At 45.9% G+C, this 21,110-nt stretch overlaps 1 protein-coding gene across 2 annotated transcripts in view; it reads left to right on the forward strand.

Moving 5' to 3' along the window:
* Nucleotides 1–21,110, forward strand: part of LRRC49 (leucine rich repeat containing 49) — a 1,183,445-nt gene that overhangs the window by 514,504 nt on the left and 647,831 nt on the right. The window contains exon 9 of one of the 2 annotated variants that reach the window (XM_086959021.1): nt 11,348–11,409. In XM_086959021.1, the coding sequence (XP_086815147.1) occupies nt 11,348–11,409 (62 nt within the window). Of the gene's footprint in view, nt 1–11,287; nt 11,410–21,110 lie in introns of those variants that run through there. The other variant, XM_086959022.1, reaches the window with a different exon arrangement.

Below are 21,110 nucleotides of genomic sequence, written 5' to 3' on the forward strand. Positions count from 1 at the left end.
ACAATTTCCCGGCGCACCAAATGTAACCTGTCTTCTGTGTCATATCCAGCTTTTCCTCAGAATCCACAGTATGGGCCGGGATGCCCGCCACCCCTCCCAACACCAATTCCCCATGGGAAGAGACAGACACAGGTTTGAACTTTTGGAAGGCGGGGGGGCCTTACCCCCTCGGCCGTATTTATTAAAATATGAAACAAAATGTAAAGCTTTAAATTAAAACGTTTCATGAATCATGTACAATTTCAACTTCGATTACATTTTGATGAAGACACGTTTTTGGCTAACCTTAACAAATCTCTAATACAAAGGTTTCCTAGCCGAGTCTAGCATCCTGAAAATGTATAACATTCTAAAATTGTACAACCTAGCATTAAGGGTCAACGGCAAGGTCTTAACCGGTGTCAGATCCCTACTACCAAATTCCCGCCCTCACGGTGTGAGTGGCGCATGCGCAGAGGACTTTACCCGGAGCGGATATCCGGCCCCCGGGAAATTCGTAGGAGCGGCATATAGCCGTCTCCGCCTGGGAGGGGCCTATGGCCGTCTCCCCCTGGGCGACGCATCCATAGTGGGTACCGCCCCCCCGTGGGAGAGGCCAATGGCCGCCTCCCCCCGGGCGCTCCCATCCATAATGGGTGGCGCCCCCCTAGGGACCTTGAAATCACTGCTCACCGATCATGACCTTACCGCACGACCAAAAAATAAATACAACAGTTGTTTTACCTACTAAGGAAAGAAAATATGCCTAATCTGTAACAGCTTGACATTTCACCAACTTTGACATTGCTACAAAGGGAAAAAAGTCCTAAAGCACAACACAATCTTTATTTAATCCATTCGTCTACGTTTCTACAAAGGAGAACAAGCATTGGAAATGCAATAGGTCTCGCAGCATTAGAGTTAGTGCTTTTAGAATTGTTTATGGGTTTTTTTGTAAATCTTTAGCATTTTTGTTTCCTGTAGCCAATGCTAAAGAATTAAAAAAAAAAGCCATAAACATTTCTAAAAGCTCTAACTCAAATGCTCCGAGACCTATTGCACTGTGTGAGGGTGAGGGGTTGAGGGTGAGTGAGGGTGAGTGAGGGTGAGGGTGGGTGAGGGTGAGTGAGGGTGAGTGAGGGGTTGAGGGTGAGTGAGGGTGAGGGGTTGAGGGTGAGTGAGAGTGAGGGTGAGTGAGGGTGAGTGTGAGGGTGAGTGGGAGTGAGGGTGAGGGTGAGTGAGGGTGAGGGTGCTAGTAATTACAGGAAATTAGAACAGGAAATAGCGTAGATGGAAAGCGTTTAACAAAGTGAAAATTAGCACATGAGGTTCTGCAAACATCCTCATCGGGGTAGCACAGATCGGCAACTCTAAAAACACATTACTTGAACAGCGAATGAGACGTGAAATGTATTAGGTCACCTGCTTTATAAGGGATTTAAAGGTTAATAACTAATTAGAAATAATGGTCTCACTCCGAAGATCTATTAATAAACCTCTCAGCTCATTAAATACATTGTATACGCCGTCACAGCAGGCGTTTTTAAATATCCGATAAAGGGAAACCCTACTGAAAGGATTCGTGCTGTTGCAGGGAAAATTGGTTCCATTTGAAACCCCACACGTCACGGGGTTCAACTCACAGTGACAGAACTCCAATGCACCGCTCAGAGTGAGATGACATGCCCTGAATGTTAACTCCTCTTTACTTACACGCACCGCCGGCGGTGTAGATGTTAAAAAGTGGGCTGGGTGACGTACAGTAGGCCAATGCCACTGAAAATAAAGTCTGATCAGCTAGCGGCCAAGAAAGTCGCAAAGTCACATACATAATAAAGCATCTAGGTTTCATAAAAGGTTAATGCTCCCTAAAAGCACGTTTCTTCTTCGTGCTGAGGAAAACGAAAAAACCGAAAGAAGCGCTTAACTCTAGTATGCTTGCAACGTATCCTTTTGAATGAGCACCACTAGACATGCGCAGTATTTAACGCTTTGAGTGAGGTTCGCGGCACCATGCCAACAGCTGCACGGTGCCTCCCTTGCGGGTGGCGACATTACGCTGCCAGTGCAGGAGGCCCAGGACCAGTGACGTCAGCTGTGCGCACACACACACCGCACGTCGATGCAACCAAGACCGACGCGGCATTACAACACTGGCAGGTCCAGTCGGATCTCGGGAGCCCATCAAGGGAACACAGAACAAGAATGAGCCCTCAGGAAAAGTTAAAAGGCTGCATGCGCTTGCTAAAGCCGACTGCCTAATTTAACCAGCATGCAAAGCAGAAAACACACGCTCATGAAAGTGTCTTGTTGTGACCCACACAGGACACGTTTGGAGCGACTTTGACGGTGTTCAGTAGCAAACGGCAATCGTTATAACACGTCAGCCCGCCTATGCCATAAGTAAAAGTAGCAGTGCCTCCGTGTAGAAGCATGAAACAAATCGTACTCACCTCACGGTAGAAGTAGGAGAAATGCGACACGGCGGGAAGGGGAGGGGGCGGAGCGGGTAAAATAACAAACAAGACGGAGGGAAGAGAGGGGAGGGGGAGGAGAAATGCGACACGGCGGGAAGGGGAGGGGGCGGAGCGGGTAAAATAACAAACAAGACGGAGGGAAGAGAGGGGAGGGGGGAGGAGAAATGCGACACGGCGGGAAGGGGAGGGGGCGGAGCGGGTAAACCAAGACGGACGTGCACGCGCTTTTAAGCTCAATGCGCATGCGCATTGAGCTTAAAAGTCATGGGCACTGCAAGGAATCGCCACGATTCCTTGCAGTGGATAAAGAGTGGATAAGTCCCAATACTCTCGCTTGCTCGATGCGCATGCGCATCGACAGGCGAGACCTAAAAAGGCCTACAAGCATCTATTCAATCAAAGGCATACATCTATGATGGAAAATTGACTGTATCATTTTTTTTACATTCAAATAATCAACCAACAATTACTTTATTCCACAACATTGCAAACATGGGCTGGTTGGTGGGTCAAAAAAGTGCAGCTTGTTCCCTAGAGGACTCACGAGCGACGAGTGGTGCAGCCTTCAGAGCACTGGAACAAGAGGAAGCTTTGTTGGATTCCCGCTCTATTTATCCACCTGCGGGCGGGCGGGGGCCCGCCTCGGGTACGCCCATCCGTGCACGAACTTCCGGGCGGGTGTCTGGGCCAACCTCTTCTGGGCGGGAGGGGCGTGCTCCGGCTACGCCGCTTCGGGCATACCAGCCGGGACACGCCCCCCGCCCACAATGGTTTCCCGGGGGATCGGTGCACCCATCCATACGTTCGGGGGGACCGAGTGGTCTTCCCTTTCCATATGGACCGGGATGCCCGCCACCCCTCCCAACACCAATTCCCCATGGGAGGAGACAGACGCAGGTTTGAACTTTTGGAAGGCGGGGGGGCCTTACCCCCCCGGCCGTATTTATTAAAATATGAAACAAAATTTAAAACTTTAAATTAAAACGTTTCATGAATCATGTACAATTTCAACTTCAATTACATTTTGATGAAGACAAGTTTTTGGCTAACCTTAACAAATCTCTAATACAAAGGTTTCCTAGCCGAGTCTAGCATCCTGAAAATGTATAACATTCTAAAATTGTACAACCTAGCATTAAGGGCCAACGGCAAGGTCAGATCCCTACTACCAAACTCCCGCCCTCACGGTGTGAGTAGCGCATGCGCAGAGGACTTTACCCTCGCAGCCAACTGTAACTTCCCTTGTCGTGGGGGCCCCCTTTCACTCGACGCCATCTTAAGGTCGTCCGAGTTCTCGTGCGAGGTATCCGTAAGAAGGACAGCGTGGACTCCCCCCCTTCCCCACACTCTCTTCCACCGGAGCGGATATCCGGCCCCCGGGAAATTCGTAGGAGGGGCATATAGCCGACTCCCCCTGGGAGGGGCCTATGGCCGTCTCCCCCTGGGCGACCCATCCGTAGTGGGTGCTGCCCCCCCATGGGAGGGGCCAATGGCCGCCTCCCCCCGGGCGCTTCCATCCATAATGGGTGGCGCCCCCCCTACGGACCTTGAAATCACTGCTCACCGATCATGACCTTACCGCCACAGGCCGGATAGTTAACCGACTATCCGGCCCCCCAACACCTCCTAAAGGTCATGTCTCTTTAATCCCACTAGCCACGCTACGAAGCCTCCTATGAGTAAGTCATTCCCAGCCCTGGACAGGTGCACCCCATCATTCAAATAATAGTGATCCCCCCGAATACACCCATGGGGAATGCTTTGGAGATGAGCGGAGCGAAACAGTTTCTCAATCTTGTTGTTGACCCTCTTTACCGAGTGGTTCAACGCTGACACAGACAAACCCCCCGCCAAATTCTTCTGGGAATCATGTGGGACCAGGCAATTGTGCACCCAGGGAGCCTCTTGGCCAACCAACTGACTGCTGACAATATGTGCTCTACTAACACCCGTCTTCCCAGTCTTACCAAGTCATTGCCTCCCACAGCACTATGATTACAGATGGCGGTAACCTGTGCCGCCCTAAGAGTTCTTCCACAAAGCTCTGAAATTGGTCAAAACAGAGGCCTCCCTTCCCATGGAAGGTCACTCTGAACCCATATTCCTCAGATGCTTGCTTCGCGTCACCTGCCTTGAATATGTCCCTGGCACGCCTCACGTATGAGTGGCCCACGACCCATACAACTCGATCTCCAGTCGGTGATCCTTTCCCGCTGGTCCACTGGTGTTGGGCCGATCCCAATTTTCGCCCCGCGTTACAGGCTTGCGAAACTGTAATCCAAACAAAAGACAACAAGCGTGAGTGCATTTCATCAGTCTTTCACAACATGTGCAATCGCACATACCTCTTGAAACAGTTCGAGGACCAACGGCCTAACTGTTTCACCTCCTCTGTACGCAGACCCCGAGCCGTAGCCTCGGTAGCGGCCCCTATTCTGAATGAGTGGGTCCCAAAATCACACGGGTTCAAGCCCGCCGCTGCAATCGTAATTGCCAGCACCCTCTGAAATTGAAATCTTGTCAACGGGGTGCCGTCCTTGTGTCTAAGCAGGGTCCCCCCCCCATGTTGTCAACCTCTGTTCCATGTAGGCCTCCAAATACCTTACCGGACAACCAGTGTTTCCCCGGGCGCCCTGCAGCACCACACTACTCCCAAAAGCCTCCTGGTCTGTTTTTGACCTGGCTATCGAGATCAGCAGAGAATCGCCCCTTACCTGGACGTGATCCCTGCATAGACCTCCCCCCACATCCTTCTTATTCCTTGCCACGAGTTCACTTACCCGCATGGCCCCATGGAATGCCAATGCGAAAGCCGCTCGGAACAGCATTACCTCACTGGGCGAGGAGCATGTCTCATCCAGTCTTGCTAGTAGCAAGGACAATCTGTCTAACCCAATCGGGTGCCTTTTATCCTGTTTGCGACCCTCCAGGCGCTGCCAGCCGCGGAGAGCCTTCCTGACTAAGAAGGAGTCCGTCGGGTCTCGTATCCAGTGGAGCTGTGCCATGAATGATATGGCCGCCCTATACCTGTTGGCGGTTGCCGCCGATCGGCCTTCCTTATGAAGTGCCACCAAAAATTGGAGCAAGGACTCTTCCCGCCCCCAGCTATGCCCCCCTACCGGCCCTAAAAAGGCGCAGTATGAACGGAACGCTCCTTCATAAGCTTTCCTCGTCCTGGGCGCTAAACTGGCTGCCACGAGGTCTTGTAGTCCGGGGCACCGATCTGCCATAGTGCTTCGGGGAAAGGTGCCGCCACTAGTTCCGCTGTGGGTAGATAACCCCTGAAAGCCTGCATGTGTGAACGAGAGAGTGCATCAGCTGCATTATTCAGTACACCCGGCACATGCCTTGCCCTGAATTGTACATTCAATCTCATGCATCGCAATACAATTTCTTTCAACAGTCTTAAGATCCACTTGCAGCGCGCAGCCTGGTGATTAATGCACTCGACCACTGTCATGTTGTCTGACCAAAACACCACTGAGCGGTCCTTAAAGTCTTCTGGCCATGCCATCAGAGCCACCCAAATGGGGAATAGCTCCAAGAATCCAATGTTACCTGTTAGGCCGCTTGAGTGCCACCACGCCGGCCATGTTTGTGCCGACCACCGGTTTCCAAAGATTGCGCCAAATCCCGCGCTCCCAGCCGAGTCGGTCCACAATCCCAGTTTGTCCGACGAGGCTGGGGGTTTGGTCCACACCACTCGACCGTTGAAATCCGCCAGGAATGCCAACCAAATGCGCATGTCCTGGCGAACCTCTGCCGACAGTCTAGTGCGGTGGTGTCCTTCTTTAAGGCCCACCATAGCCTGTGCTATGGAACGTGAGAAAGGGTGAGCCATCGGCATCACTCTTAAGGCAAAATTAAGCTGACCCACCGTCTGTTGCAACTGGTGTAGGGTCACCTTTTCTTTCTGAAGACATCGTACCAAGGAAGCCCTGAACTTGGCCACCTTCTCAACCGGCAGACGGAAACACCCCTCCACCGAGTCCAGTTGAATCCCCAGAAACTCTAGTGAGGTAGATGGCCCCACCATTTTACCTGGCGCCAATGGGACCCCAAAATCTCGCATGAGTGTGCAGAAGTCCTGCAGCGCTTGTGCACAGTCCCGAGTGCCCGCCGGGCCCAGGAAAAGGAAATCATCCAAATAGTGCATCACCTGTCTATGCCCTGTGGCCTCGGTGAACACCCATTCCAAAAAGGAGCTAAACATTTCAAAATAGGCACATGAAATTGAACAACCCATGGGCATGCATTTATCCATGTAATATTTCCCTTGAAACGTGAATCCCAGCAGGCGCTGGTCCTGAGGGTGTACCGGGAGTAACCTGAATGCAGATTCAATGTCTGATTTCGCTAACAATGCACCGGGGCCCAGGCGATTCAACAGAACGACTGCGTCATCGAACGATGCATACCTCACTGAGCATACCTCGGGGTCAATAGCCTCATTTACCGAGGCCCCCCTAGGGGCCGATAGATTGTGGATGAGTCTATACTCCCCCGGGTCTTTCTTCGGAACCACTCCTAAAGGAGAACACACAAATTCCGCAACTGGCGGGCAGACAAATGGACCTGCTACTCGCACCAAGCTAACTTCTTTCGCTATCTTTCTGGCGGCCACTGCCGGGTTGTGCTGAATAGACAGCTGGTTCTTACAGGAGGGGCTCCCCCGAAAATTGCCCGCCGGGATCTTGAAGCCATATAGAAAGTCATTCCTCAAAGTCCCGGCGGACGCATGATCAGGGTATCGGTTCAGCCAAGGGGTCAAAGCCAAGATATCAACGGGCGAAGATGTTTGCTTCGGAGGCACCGCATCAATCCTGCTTGGATCCCCCCTTTCCTCCCGCACCATTGGTCTTGGATCGGCAACTGGTTTCCGGGTGTGAGGGATTCCCACAGCCCGAACAAGCATGCCGGAACCTACACGTTCCTTGAGGCCTAGTACAGGTTCCTTTGTTGAATCCCCAACAAACCCCCCACTTGCCTCCATTCCCGCCAGACCTGGGATGGGGATCCCCTCCGGCGCTCGCCCGAAAGGGTTGCGACGGCTTCTGATGGAATGCCCCAGAGCCACTCGTGCTTGGTACCGAAGTACCCGCCGGTCCCGGCAAGAGCTGAGCATGCCATGACACTGTATCCAAACAATCCCATGTCAAGGCCTCGTTAAACTCCTTCGCTTTTCTAAAGGTAACATCGTAACCCTTCCATTCATTTCCCCCGTACATTGCATGGAAATTCATTATCCTGTTCTGATAACATGCCAAGTCAGTCAACACTTCTGGTTTACGCTCCCCAATAATTGCCGTAAAAATAGAAAAGGCCCTGACCCAGTTCACCATGGTCTCATCGACCCTGAATTCCGCCATCTTGGCCCGCCATACGCTGGGGTGCCATAGATCTTTCTGGGTCTTTGCATATTCTAACTCACGATGGTCGGTCAAAAGTGAAAACATGTTAATATACTTATCTCCCCACACCATCTCTTTTGTAGCCATGGGAATATGCTGCGATAAACCGTCTTCCCAGCCGCGTCCGTTGTCTTCACCCGACCGTCAGTCGTGACCCCCGTTGCCACCTGTGGGGGAATAGAAGATACATTCGCCGTCCCGGCACCCTTTGACTGCTGCAACTGCTCAATAATTAATCTGGCTTCTTCAGCCGGGTCTCCCGCAGCCACTGATCCCCCTGCTCCCTTCTTTAGCCATTGTAATACTGCCGCTAACTGAAGTGCTAGTTCAGGGGGCATTTGGTCATCCCCCATTGGCGTAATCACCACGGGAATTGGCGAACCCCCATCCGGTCCTGGTACCAGGCTGTCCGCCGGCGTGACTGGAATGTCCGCGCCTAGACTCGATGGAGTTACCCCTGGGACTGGGACCTCTCTGGAACCTGCCCTCCCCTTCTTCTTCTTACCCTTATCCCCCGGGGCGACGTTCGGCAAGGCCGGTCCTATGACTCTTTTAGGCCGCCCCGAGGGGGTATTCTGGGCCGCCACCTGTTTCCTGACGGCTGCTAAGCCACGACCAAGCTGATCCACTTTACCCAACTTTCGGTCCATCACCGCCACTTGGTTCACCAAGGTGCGCAGCATCCTCTCCCTCTCTGAGCTCTTTCCCGCTTTCTTGCCAGGCATGACCTCGATCACTTCGTCCGATTTGACCTGTAAGGGTGACTCGATCTTCCACACGCCTGATACTGAAAGAGAAAAACAAAGATCACAAGTTTCTCAAAAAAGTGCAGCTTGTTCCCTAGAGGGCTCACGAGCGACGAGTGGTGCAGGCTTCAGAGCACTGGAACAAGAGGAAGCTTCGTTGGATTCCCGCTCTATTTATCCATCTGCGGGCGGGCGAGGGCCCGCCTCGGGTGCGCCCATCCGTGCACGGACTTCCGGGCGGGTGTCTGGGCCAACCTCTTCTGGGCGGGAGGGGCGTGCTCCGCCTACGCCGCTTCCCTTTCCATTATGTGTGGTCCAATGCCTAAAGGATTATGAGATAAGTACTGCTCCTTTTCGACAAGATTTGTCTGGTCAGTAACTGATTGCCTTGCAGAAGCCTTTTAAGCCTGTGACGCCGGCTACCCTGGCCCGTTGGGTACGTTGGCTTATGTCTGAGGCGGGAATTGATATCTCCATTTTCGGAGCTCATTCCGCTCGGGGTGCCATGGCCACTAAGGCTTTTACTGTTGGTGTGAGCTTGACGGATATTATGAAGGCCGCTGATTGGTCTTCCGATACTGTGTTTAAAACATTTTATTTCAAACCCATTGTGGATATTGCTTCTGTTGTGGTGGATTAGCTTTGAACAAACATAATCTGAGCCTCCTGTCCTGCCATAGAATTAAAAATTTGCAAACATTCGTGACAAGAATTTTTAATTCTATTAAGGACACAGAGGCGAGGATTATCCCACCCAAATGTATTTTTACTGCATGTAACATGCATATTTCTCATTGCGATGACATTGTGACATGTTTTTCTTGCACTATTTCCCTACCCTTTGTATTTTACCGTCCATGGTACTGGGATGGTGTATTACGGCTCTGGTTTTCTTTTAGGTTCTGACCAGAAGTGAGATCCTTCAGTTCTTGTCCTGGCTTGGTTCCAACCCTTTCGGATTCTGGATCTGTGGAGTTCTGCCTGCTCCAGTCTCCTGCTCCTTGGTTTCTTGGAATGTCTCCTGATGATCAGTTTCCTGTTGCCTCCGGATGTTTCCTCCAGGCTGTTCTTCGGTTCCATGTGAATTGACTTTTACTTGACTCATTATTTTATTGGACAAAGAAAGAGGAAGTCTTGCCCTCTATGGTTCTTTATATAGGGATATGCTCTCTATGGTTGCCTAAGTGCTCATGGGATTGGTAGTTTTTCGTTTCTTTACTGTGTTCCTATTGGCTGCTGTTTGTAGTAAAGAAATCGAGAAAGCATAATCCTCGCCTCCATGTCCTTAATAGAATTGAAAATTCTTGCCACAAATGTTTGCAAATTTTTAATTATCACCGGGAGAGAGGTGTACAATATTGACACATGGAACCGAACAGCCCAGAAGAAGTCGAGGAGTAATCCCCAACGACAAAACACGTGTTGGCTGTACGTACCTTTCTTCTAAATAAAAGACAAAGAAAGGACTATAAGAGACATTATTTATTGTTTGCACTTGGCTCTAAAAAATATTATGATGTACTCTCATTGAATACCCAAGCGTGTGCATAGGACAAGCTATAGTTTAACTGACAGGATCTTTTGGTCCTACTTTAATGGGGGTCTAGGGTGTTTTCCCTTACCTTTGCACCACGAGATTACTGATAATAGGACACACTATGCTTACCAGACAGGCGCCAATTTTCCTGTGCGAATAACACCACAACATTTTCAATTGCTATAATATGTCAGCAAGCAGAATATCAAGGCACGTGGCCTGGAATGCACGCCTTGCCTCTTTAACCCACTACCAGGCACTTCCTGCCCCTTTATCTAACTCCTGCAGGCTCCTCCTATCTCCCTTTGTGATGTTTTCCCGTCTTTCTCTTTCTTCTTTTTTCTCCTTTGGTTTTACTCTTTCTTGCTCTCGGGAGATGTCCGAAGAGAACAAATAAGTGCTAGTTCCCAAAGAGAGTGCCGATGGGTCTTACCGGCTCAAATCAACCACTGGCCTACTCGCTCTTAAAATTCCTGGACACAAGAGGCCGCAATAGGCTCCCATCCTGGAGTCGCATCCTCATTACTGTGAGGGTACACGTGTAAGGTGAATGTGCGAGTGGGTTCCAGCATGCTTCGAACAAGGTTTCGAAGTAGATAATTCGCATGTATTTATATCAGCCTGCAACGCTTCATAGAAACAAATGTGTGGCAGGTGCGTTGTGTGCAATATACACACACATACACCCCCTTCTTGCCAGCAACGTTACCGCCAGAGTGTGAGCTCAATACGTTTGAATTTAAAACGACTCACCTCCTAGCGGTACAATATAATTTACAGGTTTATAGCAATATAAATGCCCTGAAGTTAAAATGCTGAGGCAGCAGCCTGGCACTTTTCCTGAACGCTGCTTTTACGAGCGGGATCTCGTTTCCCTCCCTCTTTCGCTCTCTCTCTCTCTCTTTCGCTCTCTCTGTCTCTCGTGGTCCCTCCCTAGCCCATGCCCTCAAACCCCCCCCCCCCCCCCCCCCGCCTTGCAACCTTGGAAGTGGTGCAGCACTTCTGCAGAGTGGATTTCCGAATCCCTGTAATATGCGCTAAGAACGGGGTTGGAGCGTGCTCAGCAGCGTTGATTTAGGTTGCAGCAAGGTTACACTCGTCCGTGAAATGAAAAAAATCCGCCAGCAAGCCGAATATGGGACGTCAAGAGGGGATGTCTTCCACATGGTGAATTTATGCTTCTCTGCTTCTTCCTAGAAAGACGTGGATGCGCTGCCCAGCCTCGAACACCTTTTTCTCAGCTTCAACAACATATCGTGGTAAGCGAGTCATAATCTTTAAATATATATGTCGCAGTTTGTATCCATACCAATGTTATCATTTTTTGAAAAACTAATATATTTAATTCTTTAAACAAAGCAAAAAATAAATTCGGGTCTTTGGATTGAGAACGTTTCCATTCGATAATATCATATCAACGTTCCTTAAAATATTAAAAGTGTTTGATGTTTGTAAATTATGTAAAATAGATTCCATTCTTTGACTTTGATATTTAAACATTCCTAATACAATGTGCCAAAGAAAAATCTGAAATGGAAATGTTGTTTGTAAAGGGAAAAAAGCTTTTTAGACTATTCCAAAGTTGTAGGCAAGGTATAAGCTCATCCTGCACAACAGTCTCCAATTGTGGCATAACAATTGACAAACTTATTACTTATCTTCCATAGTGACGTACTCAATCATAAATCGATAACTCAGGTGACGGTTTTATAGCTCTATTAAACTGTCTGTATTTGACACTTTTTGGTTAAAATATTATTATATTTTGTGAATATGTTTCAACTATGGATTTTACAAATCCTATCTCGACCGCACTACCAAGAAAATATTGTCAGTGAACCAACCGGCTGGTAAATTAAATGTGGACTGATGACGTCTCATTTGGTTGAAGGTCATCGAGTCACACTTGGCTAGCCCAGCTCAGCCTTCCATACTTCCAAGCAGGATAAAGTGAGTGTTATGCTATTAGATCATAGTAACAAGTTATGCACAGTGCTCAGAAAGTGCAGAAAAGTTGGATACGGTGCATAGAAGTGTCAGGTGTGGAATGAAGTGGGAAACGACATTAACAATGTGGGCTAAACCACACGTACCATTACAACGCTTGCCTTAACCACACATATGCCTTTACCACACATATGCCTTAACCACACATATTCCTTTACAACGATTTCCATTGTAAAGGTGGTAAAGGCATATGCGTGTTAAAGGAGTCCGCGTTCTAGCATTAGAGAGAGTGAGCAGGGGAATGTTGGAGACTTCCTGCGCCAACAATGGAAGGAACGGCTGCTTGGTGAGTAATCTTTTTCAAATTTAGGTTTTAGGGTAGGGCGACAGGGTATTTTTTAGGGCAGGATTTCGGGGTCGTTTTAGGGCTGGGCGGGGTTTTAGGGCTTAGGACAGAGTGGCAGTTTTTAGGGCTCTGGGCTGGTTTTAGGTCTCAGGGTGGGGGCTGGGGTCGGGGTAGGTAATAAGGCTTGGGCCGAATTTTAGGGCTTAGGGTTGGGGGTCGGGTAGTTTTTAGGGCTGGGGCGTGTAGGTTTGCAGGGCTGGGGGCTGATTTTTAGGGCTCAATGCAGGGTAGGTTGGGGTGGGATGTTTACCACACATATGTGTTTACCAATCAGGCCTTTACAATGATTTTTTATTTCATTTTATTGAGATCCACTAAGAGTTTACAAATTTATCCAAATACCACAATACAAATATTCAGTAATAAAACCTTTCACAATAGCTATATATATCATAAAAAGTCATTTGGAAACAGGTTACATAAAATAAACAATAACCTTAGATTAGACAGAACATTAGAGATCCTATACAATATTCTTTCATCAGTAACTAGATAATCACTAGAGTGCCCATAAAACAACAAAATATAAGTCTGAATAAAGCTGTACGTATTGCCAAAAATAAGGCTACTAATAGTGATTTGGCATACTAAATATCAAATCTAACGTTGCCTGCCATATCTAAAAGAAGCCAAGGTGTCTATAGTGCGTTATGTCCAATAAATTATGCAAAAATATGTACATACAGATCATAATTAATATTTTGTGTCCTGTTGACTTAAACCATTTTTAGAAGGAGAAGCTAAAGTGTCTATAGTGCAATAAAGTGCTGTAAAATTGGTGTCTATAGTGCAATAAAGTGCTAACAAGTGTACAAATATGTCAACAAACACATACAATAATATTGAAGCATCCTTTAAATATGTAGGCTCGTATTTAAAATTCAGTCGAAATGGGCCGCCCAGAATTTTCCAAACTTCTTAATCCCTCCGATTCGTAATGCATACAAGCGCTCACTGTTCCTAACCGGTTTCATTTTCCAGACCCATTCACATTTTGTTGGTACCAGGTTTGATCACCATCTCTGAAGCATGGCGGACCTGGTGACCACCATTGCTATATAAAGTAATTTAATCAAGTAATCAGGGAGATGTAAAAAAGGGTCATAGCCAAGGACCTTCAGCCAGTTATTGGAGTCTATTATGATAAAACATTCAGCCTCCAGATGATAATGATTAAAATCTCGAACCAAAACCCCTGAATTGAAGGGCACGTCCACTTGGCTATCAGACGATTTAAACAGCGAAAACACTGACCGGATTGACTGGGGTAAACCTTAGATAGAAAATGTGGGGTTCTATACAGAAGCCATTTGCCGAAAAATAGCATCCAGCGCAAATTCCCACACCTTAATGTTGTAAAGCTAAATTGATTTAATTCAGACCACATACTCGCTGTAACCTTTAAACCTTCGTGTTTTCCCATTTTGATATTGCTTTCTCAGAGAGATCCAAACCCCTAATAGGGGCTTAAAGATTTTTCCCCTCAACTGGTTTCCTGACTGTAACTTCTTCAAAAAGGACATATGACAGATTTTTATGTTCATTAATCTGTATCAGATCCAGATTGTTAAGGAACCGAATAAGAATATTAAATGACCCAAGAAGAAGAAAATCATTCGGAATTAGATCGTACATTTCAGGAATGTTAAGCCACCTATCGATCCTTATAAAATCTTAGATCTTGTGGAAACCACCTCAGTCCATTTTTTAATAATTTCGGCCGATTCTCTAGCTCCAAATACTGAGGTGAGTTCGGATAACGGGGTTGAAGAGTTAATAACTGGAATTGTATAAGTTCTATAAAAGTACTGACGTTTATAGAAGAACCACTGCATGCACTAATTCCACACCAATTTAGGGAATTTCACATTTGTTTTAATGGACAGTGTATCTGATAGTCTTTCCAGATTAAATTCATAAAATAATTTACGAATAGTCCTGTACTCAAATCTGACTTGCACCTAGACATATATTGTGAAAAATAAGCGAAATATTAAGATGAGGGAGAGCTAACCCACCATTCTCCAGCTCCACATATAAAGTGCTTAGTGCAATTCAAGGAGCTTTCTTTCCCCAAAGGAAGGATGTAAACATAGACTCTAATTTGGCAAAAAAAGGGGCTGTTAAAACACATGGAATTGCTGAAAATAAAAATTAAATAACAGGAGGACAGACCTCTTAATCCAGGACCGGACTGGCCGTATGGGGCACCGGGTAATTCCTCGGTGCGCCGCACGGGTAGGGGACAGTTTTGGGCCCCTGGGAGCCGTTTTTGTTACAGGGCTGTTTTTGCAGCCAAAACCGGCCCTGGCAAAGAGCTCGGCCGCACCCCCAATCCCCGGAGGGGGGGCAGCCGAGCACTTTGTCAGGGCCGGTTTCGGTTCCCAGTCCAGCCCTGTCTTAATCAGTGAGACCCTGCGTAAAATAGTTAACGGGAGCGAGTTCCATCAAAGCAGACGATCTTGTACTTTCCATAGGAGCGGGCGGAAATTTAAATCATACAAGTCAATGATTCTAGATGAGAACTAAACCCCCAGATATCTTTTTACTTTAGAATTTAGACATGACAAAATGTCAGAATATAACTCATTGGGCATGCATCCACACTGGATTATTTCTGTTTTCTTTTTATTGACTTTATATCCTCCAAGCAATTCAAACTGCTTCAAGACTTTTGCTTGTACCCCCTTATCGCCTTCAATTATAAGCATGATATCGTTCGCATATAACTTTAGTTTCCCCATCGTAGGTAAAGGAGGGCGAATATCTGCATTGTTTCTAATAGCGATAGCCAAAGGTCCAAATAAAACTCTGGACAATAGGCAGCCTTGTCTGCTCCCTCGTTTTACGCTGATTTGATCAACCTCAGAGGTATTAGCGATAATATTTGCTTCTGTGTTATGATATATTCTCTGATTCAGCCCGTGATTTTAGGAGGTATACCAAAACTAGAGAGGATATGGAATAACGTTTCCCAGGCCAGAAGGTGAAACGCCTTCTCGGCGTCTAACAAAAGGACCAACCCTGGAATTTTCTTGGTCTCAAAATAATCCAGTGCTTCTGCTAAATAGTGCGTGTTAGTCCCAAGCTGTCTCCATGCTATAAACCCATTTTGATCGGAATGTATCAAATTTGGGTCTATAACATTAAATCTGTATGCTAAAAGTTAGGTGATAATCTTATAGTCAGAGTTTAAAAGTGTAATAGGGTGAAATGAATTGGGATCTTCATGGTCTTTTCCCTTTTAAAAAAAATTAACTACATTCCCTTTTAGGAATGAAGGCGGAATCGGGCCTCCCTCTACGATTAAATTGGCAACCAGCAAAAAATATTCTAAAACAACATCTGAAAAAGTTTTAAAGAACGAAGCCGGAAGACCGTCTGGTCCACAGGCTTTGCAATTCAGGAGTTTTTTTATGATATCCCGAGCTCTTCTCTGGAGAAAGGACGCATCATTCTTCTTTTGTCATCCTCTGAAAGTACCGACATTTCCTGTTCCTGAAGAAACTTGTCCAGAGATGCCTCATCATTAGGTTGTTGCTGGCCGTAAATATTCTTATAATTTTGAAGCCCATATAACAGGAAGATCTTCGTTTCGAGTACCAGTTAAAGGGCATCTCAAAGTATTAATCCGGTTACTTGGCATGCTCCCGGGCCTCTAGAAGCACAGCTACTGGGCATTCAGCCTCTTTAAATTTGATGGAGTTTTAACACATTTATTCAAGCTTCAATTTTCCTTTAATTCTCAAAGATTGCATATTTTACTCGTAAACATTGGTCATAAAAAATACGTATACACATGTTTCATAAAGCATTCATAATCAATGTCAAACTATAAACACATGAAAATATTAACAAAACATATTTTCAATGCATGTAAAGTAATATAAACAGTTCATCAATGCTTGATATTCAAAAAATAATAATAGCCAACATCCCAATGCATTTCGGGTTACAAACAGAACCCTTCTTCAGGGGATAAATTATATGCGGTCAAAAGTTCAATCTTCCGTGAATGATTGGTCTCTCAAAGTGCAAATTCGACAGGATCTAAAAGACAACAGCATACCAAACTATATTGAGTTGTTTCATTTGTACAATTTTATATCAAAAACGAACATTCTGGAGTAAACACTGAGGGGAAAAGGCCAAAGTACGCGCCACCAAAAGTTAACACCCGTGTCTTGCAAAACGATTAAAAGGTGTGAGATACAGAAATAGCGAACCAACTAGTTCATAGAAAGAGATGTGATCAAACGTGCTTCGCTCGCGAAGGTGAAAAACGGGACCCAAAAGGTGACATCATAAACTCATGCTAGTGACTGAATAACCGACTGACTTCTAGTGTTCGATTGTCTACCTTTAAGTAGAAAAATCCACTACTATGTAAAAATACATACACTCGTCCGAACAGCCTCACGTTCATCCGGTAGCTTATCCAACGTGAATAACCCTTTCTAGCGAGGACCTAAATGATAAGTTGAAAAGAACCTATTACAATTCCAGAGCAACGTGTGGTAAATGCCCGTAAGAATCTAACTTAAAAACAAGTCTTACCGCCAACTTGCAGACGGGTAAACGCGCTGCTCAAAAAGGTCGCCCAGCAACAATCTGTATATTTAAGAGAAACTCGTGGTAAGTTCAAATCTGTCGGACAAACCGTCCTTCCCAAAAGTAACTGCTAGTCTCGTGTTGAAGTACTGACCTGCCTCCTCCTGCAACGGCGTCCTGAATGAGTCTATCGGTGCGAGTCCGCCCTACCGATCACGTGGTGCGGAACTCGTCCGGAGCATACTGCCTTGGTCGACACAAAGAAGAGACTGTAGTCACTCAACTTTGTAAATCCTCTCTAATCATGGCGGCCGTAGTGCGCCAGTAGCCCTGACGTTGTCAGCAACAAGTACGCATGTATTAGAAAACCAGCAAAGTGCACTTCTAGACTCTGGTTCACAGTTGCGGTGTCCCAAGTAAAATAGAGGGAATAGTAGTGAAATACGCTAATATGTGATATTATGCACATATGTATCGTGGGACAATCTCAAAGGTCGCCTGTTTCATTCTGTCAAGGGCTCTTGCTATGTTCCTACGTTAAGTGCAAAAATGTCTGAGGTAGAAGAGGTGAAAAAGAACACAAACTGTTATATAACACAATTAAATAATTTGTAGGAAAGTTGGAAAACTGGGTAAGTTAAGAAAAGAAAAGAAAAGAAAAAGTGAGTGCCAAGACTCAGTGTTCCCCCTTACAGTCTGAAATACGTGATCATGTGGAGTTCAGAGAAAGCACAAAAGTTCATAATGATCATTTAAACCATTAGGATCAACAGTTCCTAAGAATTTTATCCAGTGTGTTTCCCTTCTAGCTAGAAGTGTATGCAAATCCAATCCTGGGGAGCGTTCTATGCGTTCTAGGACTGTGTACCTGAGTTGGGGAATTGTGTGATTGGCTTCTACCCAGTGTCTGGCCAGTGGGGAAGTTGTAGTGTGATTCCTAATTCGGCTTTTGTGCTCTATTATTCGAGTTTTTATTTTTCGACTTGTACGTCCCACGTAGACTAGTCCACAGGGACACTTAATCGCATATACAACTCCTTCCGTGTTACAATCAGCATTGTGTCTTAGTTTGATGCTCACTCCTGAGTGGGGGTGAGTGAATTGATCACCTGTGATAACGTTCCCGCATTGTCCGCAGTTATAGCATTTCATCATACCCCTCTCTCTTTGTCTAGCTGTTTGCTTTTGAGGTTTCAAAAATTCCCTTAAATTCTTGGTTCTGGTATGTGCAAAAAGGGGACTGCCTTGAAATACTGTTGTGAAATCAGGTTCACTTTCAATAAGTTCCCAACGTTTCCTGATTATTGTCTTGATCTGTGTGGCTTGCGTGGAGTTCTTGAGAACAAATACCTCACGGTGCGTGGGTACTTTCTCTTTAGGTGTCAAAAGTTCATCACAAGTTTTTCTCGACGTAATCTGAGCAGCTTCGTTGAGTATTTGGTCTGGGTAACCTCGCTCTTTGTATTGTTGCATCTGTTTGGTGATCTCTTCTTTACTTCGCACATCATCTGATGTAATCCTCTTAATTCGCATCATCTGCGAGATCGGAAGATGTTTTTTCAAACTGTACGGATGTGCGCTCGTGAACAGCAACGCATTGTTAACATCTGTTGGCTTCCTATACACCGATGTAGATAACCCAGTTGGAGTTTTACTTATTTCAATGTCTAAGAAATGAATCTTCTGTTTTTCAATACTATGGGTAAACTGGATGCGAGGGTTCTGTTCATTTAGTTTGCAAATACTCTCTTCCAGTTCATCCCTGGTGCCTGTCCAGATGACTAGAATGTCATCAATGTACCTCAGAAACACAGCTGCATGTCTTGTCCACATCAGATCCGACAGTATGTGTTGGTCCTCAAAACGAGCCATGTAGGTATTGGCGTATGATGGTGCTCCGGGAAAACCCATAGCTGTCCCTGTACGCTGTATGAAAAAATTGTCCTTCCACACAAAGTAGTTGTTATAAAGAGCAAAATGTAGTAGTTCTAGAAGAAAAACTGCTTTGTTGTGATCAATTTCTGACTGTAACAGTCGCCATTCTATTGCCTCCAGTCCTTCTTCGTGTGCTATTGAGGTGTATAGTGCGACTACATCAATTGTACATAGCCAGATGTCATTCAAAAAGAGATGTTTTTGTGATTCCAGTTTCAGTAAACAGTCGGTGGTGTCTTTAACGTATGTCTTCCAGGATTGGACCAGCGGTTGTAAATAAAAGTCAAGATAGTATCCCAGAGACTCGTGGATCGAGCCGCACCCTGCTACTATGGGCCGAAAAGGTGGTTTGGTTTTGTGCTTGTGCACCTTTGGTAGCATATATAGGGTCGGAATCTTAGGTGCGGAGTTGAAAAGAAATTTCTTAGTATTCTCATCTATGATGCCAGAATCTAGAGCTTTAGACAAGAACTCATCCAGTAGTTTCAGTAGTTCGTTTGTTGGATCTTGTTCTAAAGGAAGGTAGGTGTCTCTGTCTTGAATATGTTCCATTACACTCTCGTTGTAAAAGTCGGTGTCAAGCACCACTAGAGCTCCTCCTTTATCTGCTGGATGAAATGTTACTGAGGAGTCTTGTCGCAACTTGTTGAGAATGCGTCGTTCCTTGGGATTCAAATTTTGATGTTGTATTGAGCCATATTTGATTGTTTCCAAATCCTTTTTGACCAAAGACTCAAAGGTGTCAAGGGTCTTGTGTGAAATTGGTGATAAGAATCTACTCTTTGGTCTGAATTTTTTCTGTTCCATCGTAAATTCTTGTTGACTGGGGTTGATAGAGAAGAACCACCTTAATCTGAGTTTACGCATGAATTTAAAAAGGGCTACCTCCGTCTCTAATGCATTGGACGTGTAGGATGGAACAAAAGAGGTTCCTTTATTGAGTACCTTAATCTCCTCCGTGGTTAACTGTCTTGATGAGATGTTGATTACCAGGGAATTCACTTCTTCACTGTTCTCTGTGGCCTTCCTTGCTCTTTTTGCACCTTTGGTTTTTCCGCGCCTTGTATTTCGTCTTGTGGTGTCGACGTTTTGTCTGGTGGAATTTTGGTCAAGGGACCCTCCCCTAAAAAAGGTCCACTGCTTGTTGAGGTGGTCGCTGTCGTTTCCAAATTTGGTGCTGTGAGATGTGTCACAATAGCGGGAGGCCTCTGCATCGTTAAGTCCTCATCTTGTACTATGCTCTCTTCCGACGATGCCGCATCTGGTTTTTTAAAGACCCTCTTCTGTGCATATTTTTCGGCCCAGGTATAAACTTCATCCAGTTTATAGTCGATCGTGTCCCTACGGAACTTGCGTATCTTCCTTTCGTGTACTTCCTTTGCATGCGTATCAAGATTCTTGTTTATCTTCTCAAGTACTTGATTCCAGTTCTCTTTCTCCATCCGGTTACTTATTTCATTTTTTAATTTGTTGATGTCAAACAGTAATTCACCTAATAGTGACGAGATCTCTTCTATTATGAGCAAAATCAAATCGAGCGAACATTTATTCAGAATTGCATTCCAGCGGGCCATAAAGGATTTATTATATTTGAAGAGCATTGGGCGTAGAGCGACCCTTAAGCCTCGGGGTATACGCTTGACTTTATGATATTCTATCAACGTGGTTGCGTGTAATCTTTGGTTCACTTCTTTTCTCATTAAGTATTCGAGTTGTTTTAGTTGCTGCGTCGTAGTTCCTGTTGATGTTCCAAATTCCCTCACTTCCTTCACTAAAGCGTAAATGGTTTCCGCTTCTTCTGATGAGTAAACTTTTGTTTCTGCCTGATTAGTGGTCAGATTTGAAATGTCCTGCCAGGACATAATTGCTCTTGGGTGCTGATCCACAGGTTGGCACTGTGGGTAAAGAATTTCTTGTGTGGGGTGGATCTGCACACCAGTAGTCAGTTGTGAAGATGGACTGTGTGGATTTTGAAGAAATCTTAGCGTGCTTACTAGTGTGAGGGTTTTGTGCCTAACTCCCTCCTAAATAACAATCATTCAAATATTAGCCCAGGGGAACCCCGGGCTGCTAGAAGCACAGCTACTGGGCATTCAGCCTCTTTAAATTTGATGGAGTTTT

Source organism: Lissotriton vulgaris, chromosome 2_1 (assembly GCF_964263255.1).
Source record: "Lissotriton vulgaris chromosome 2_1, aLisVul1.2, whole genome shotgun sequence".
NCBI lineage: Eukaryota > Metazoa > Chordata > Amphibia > Caudata > Salamandridae > Lissotriton > Lissotriton vulgaris.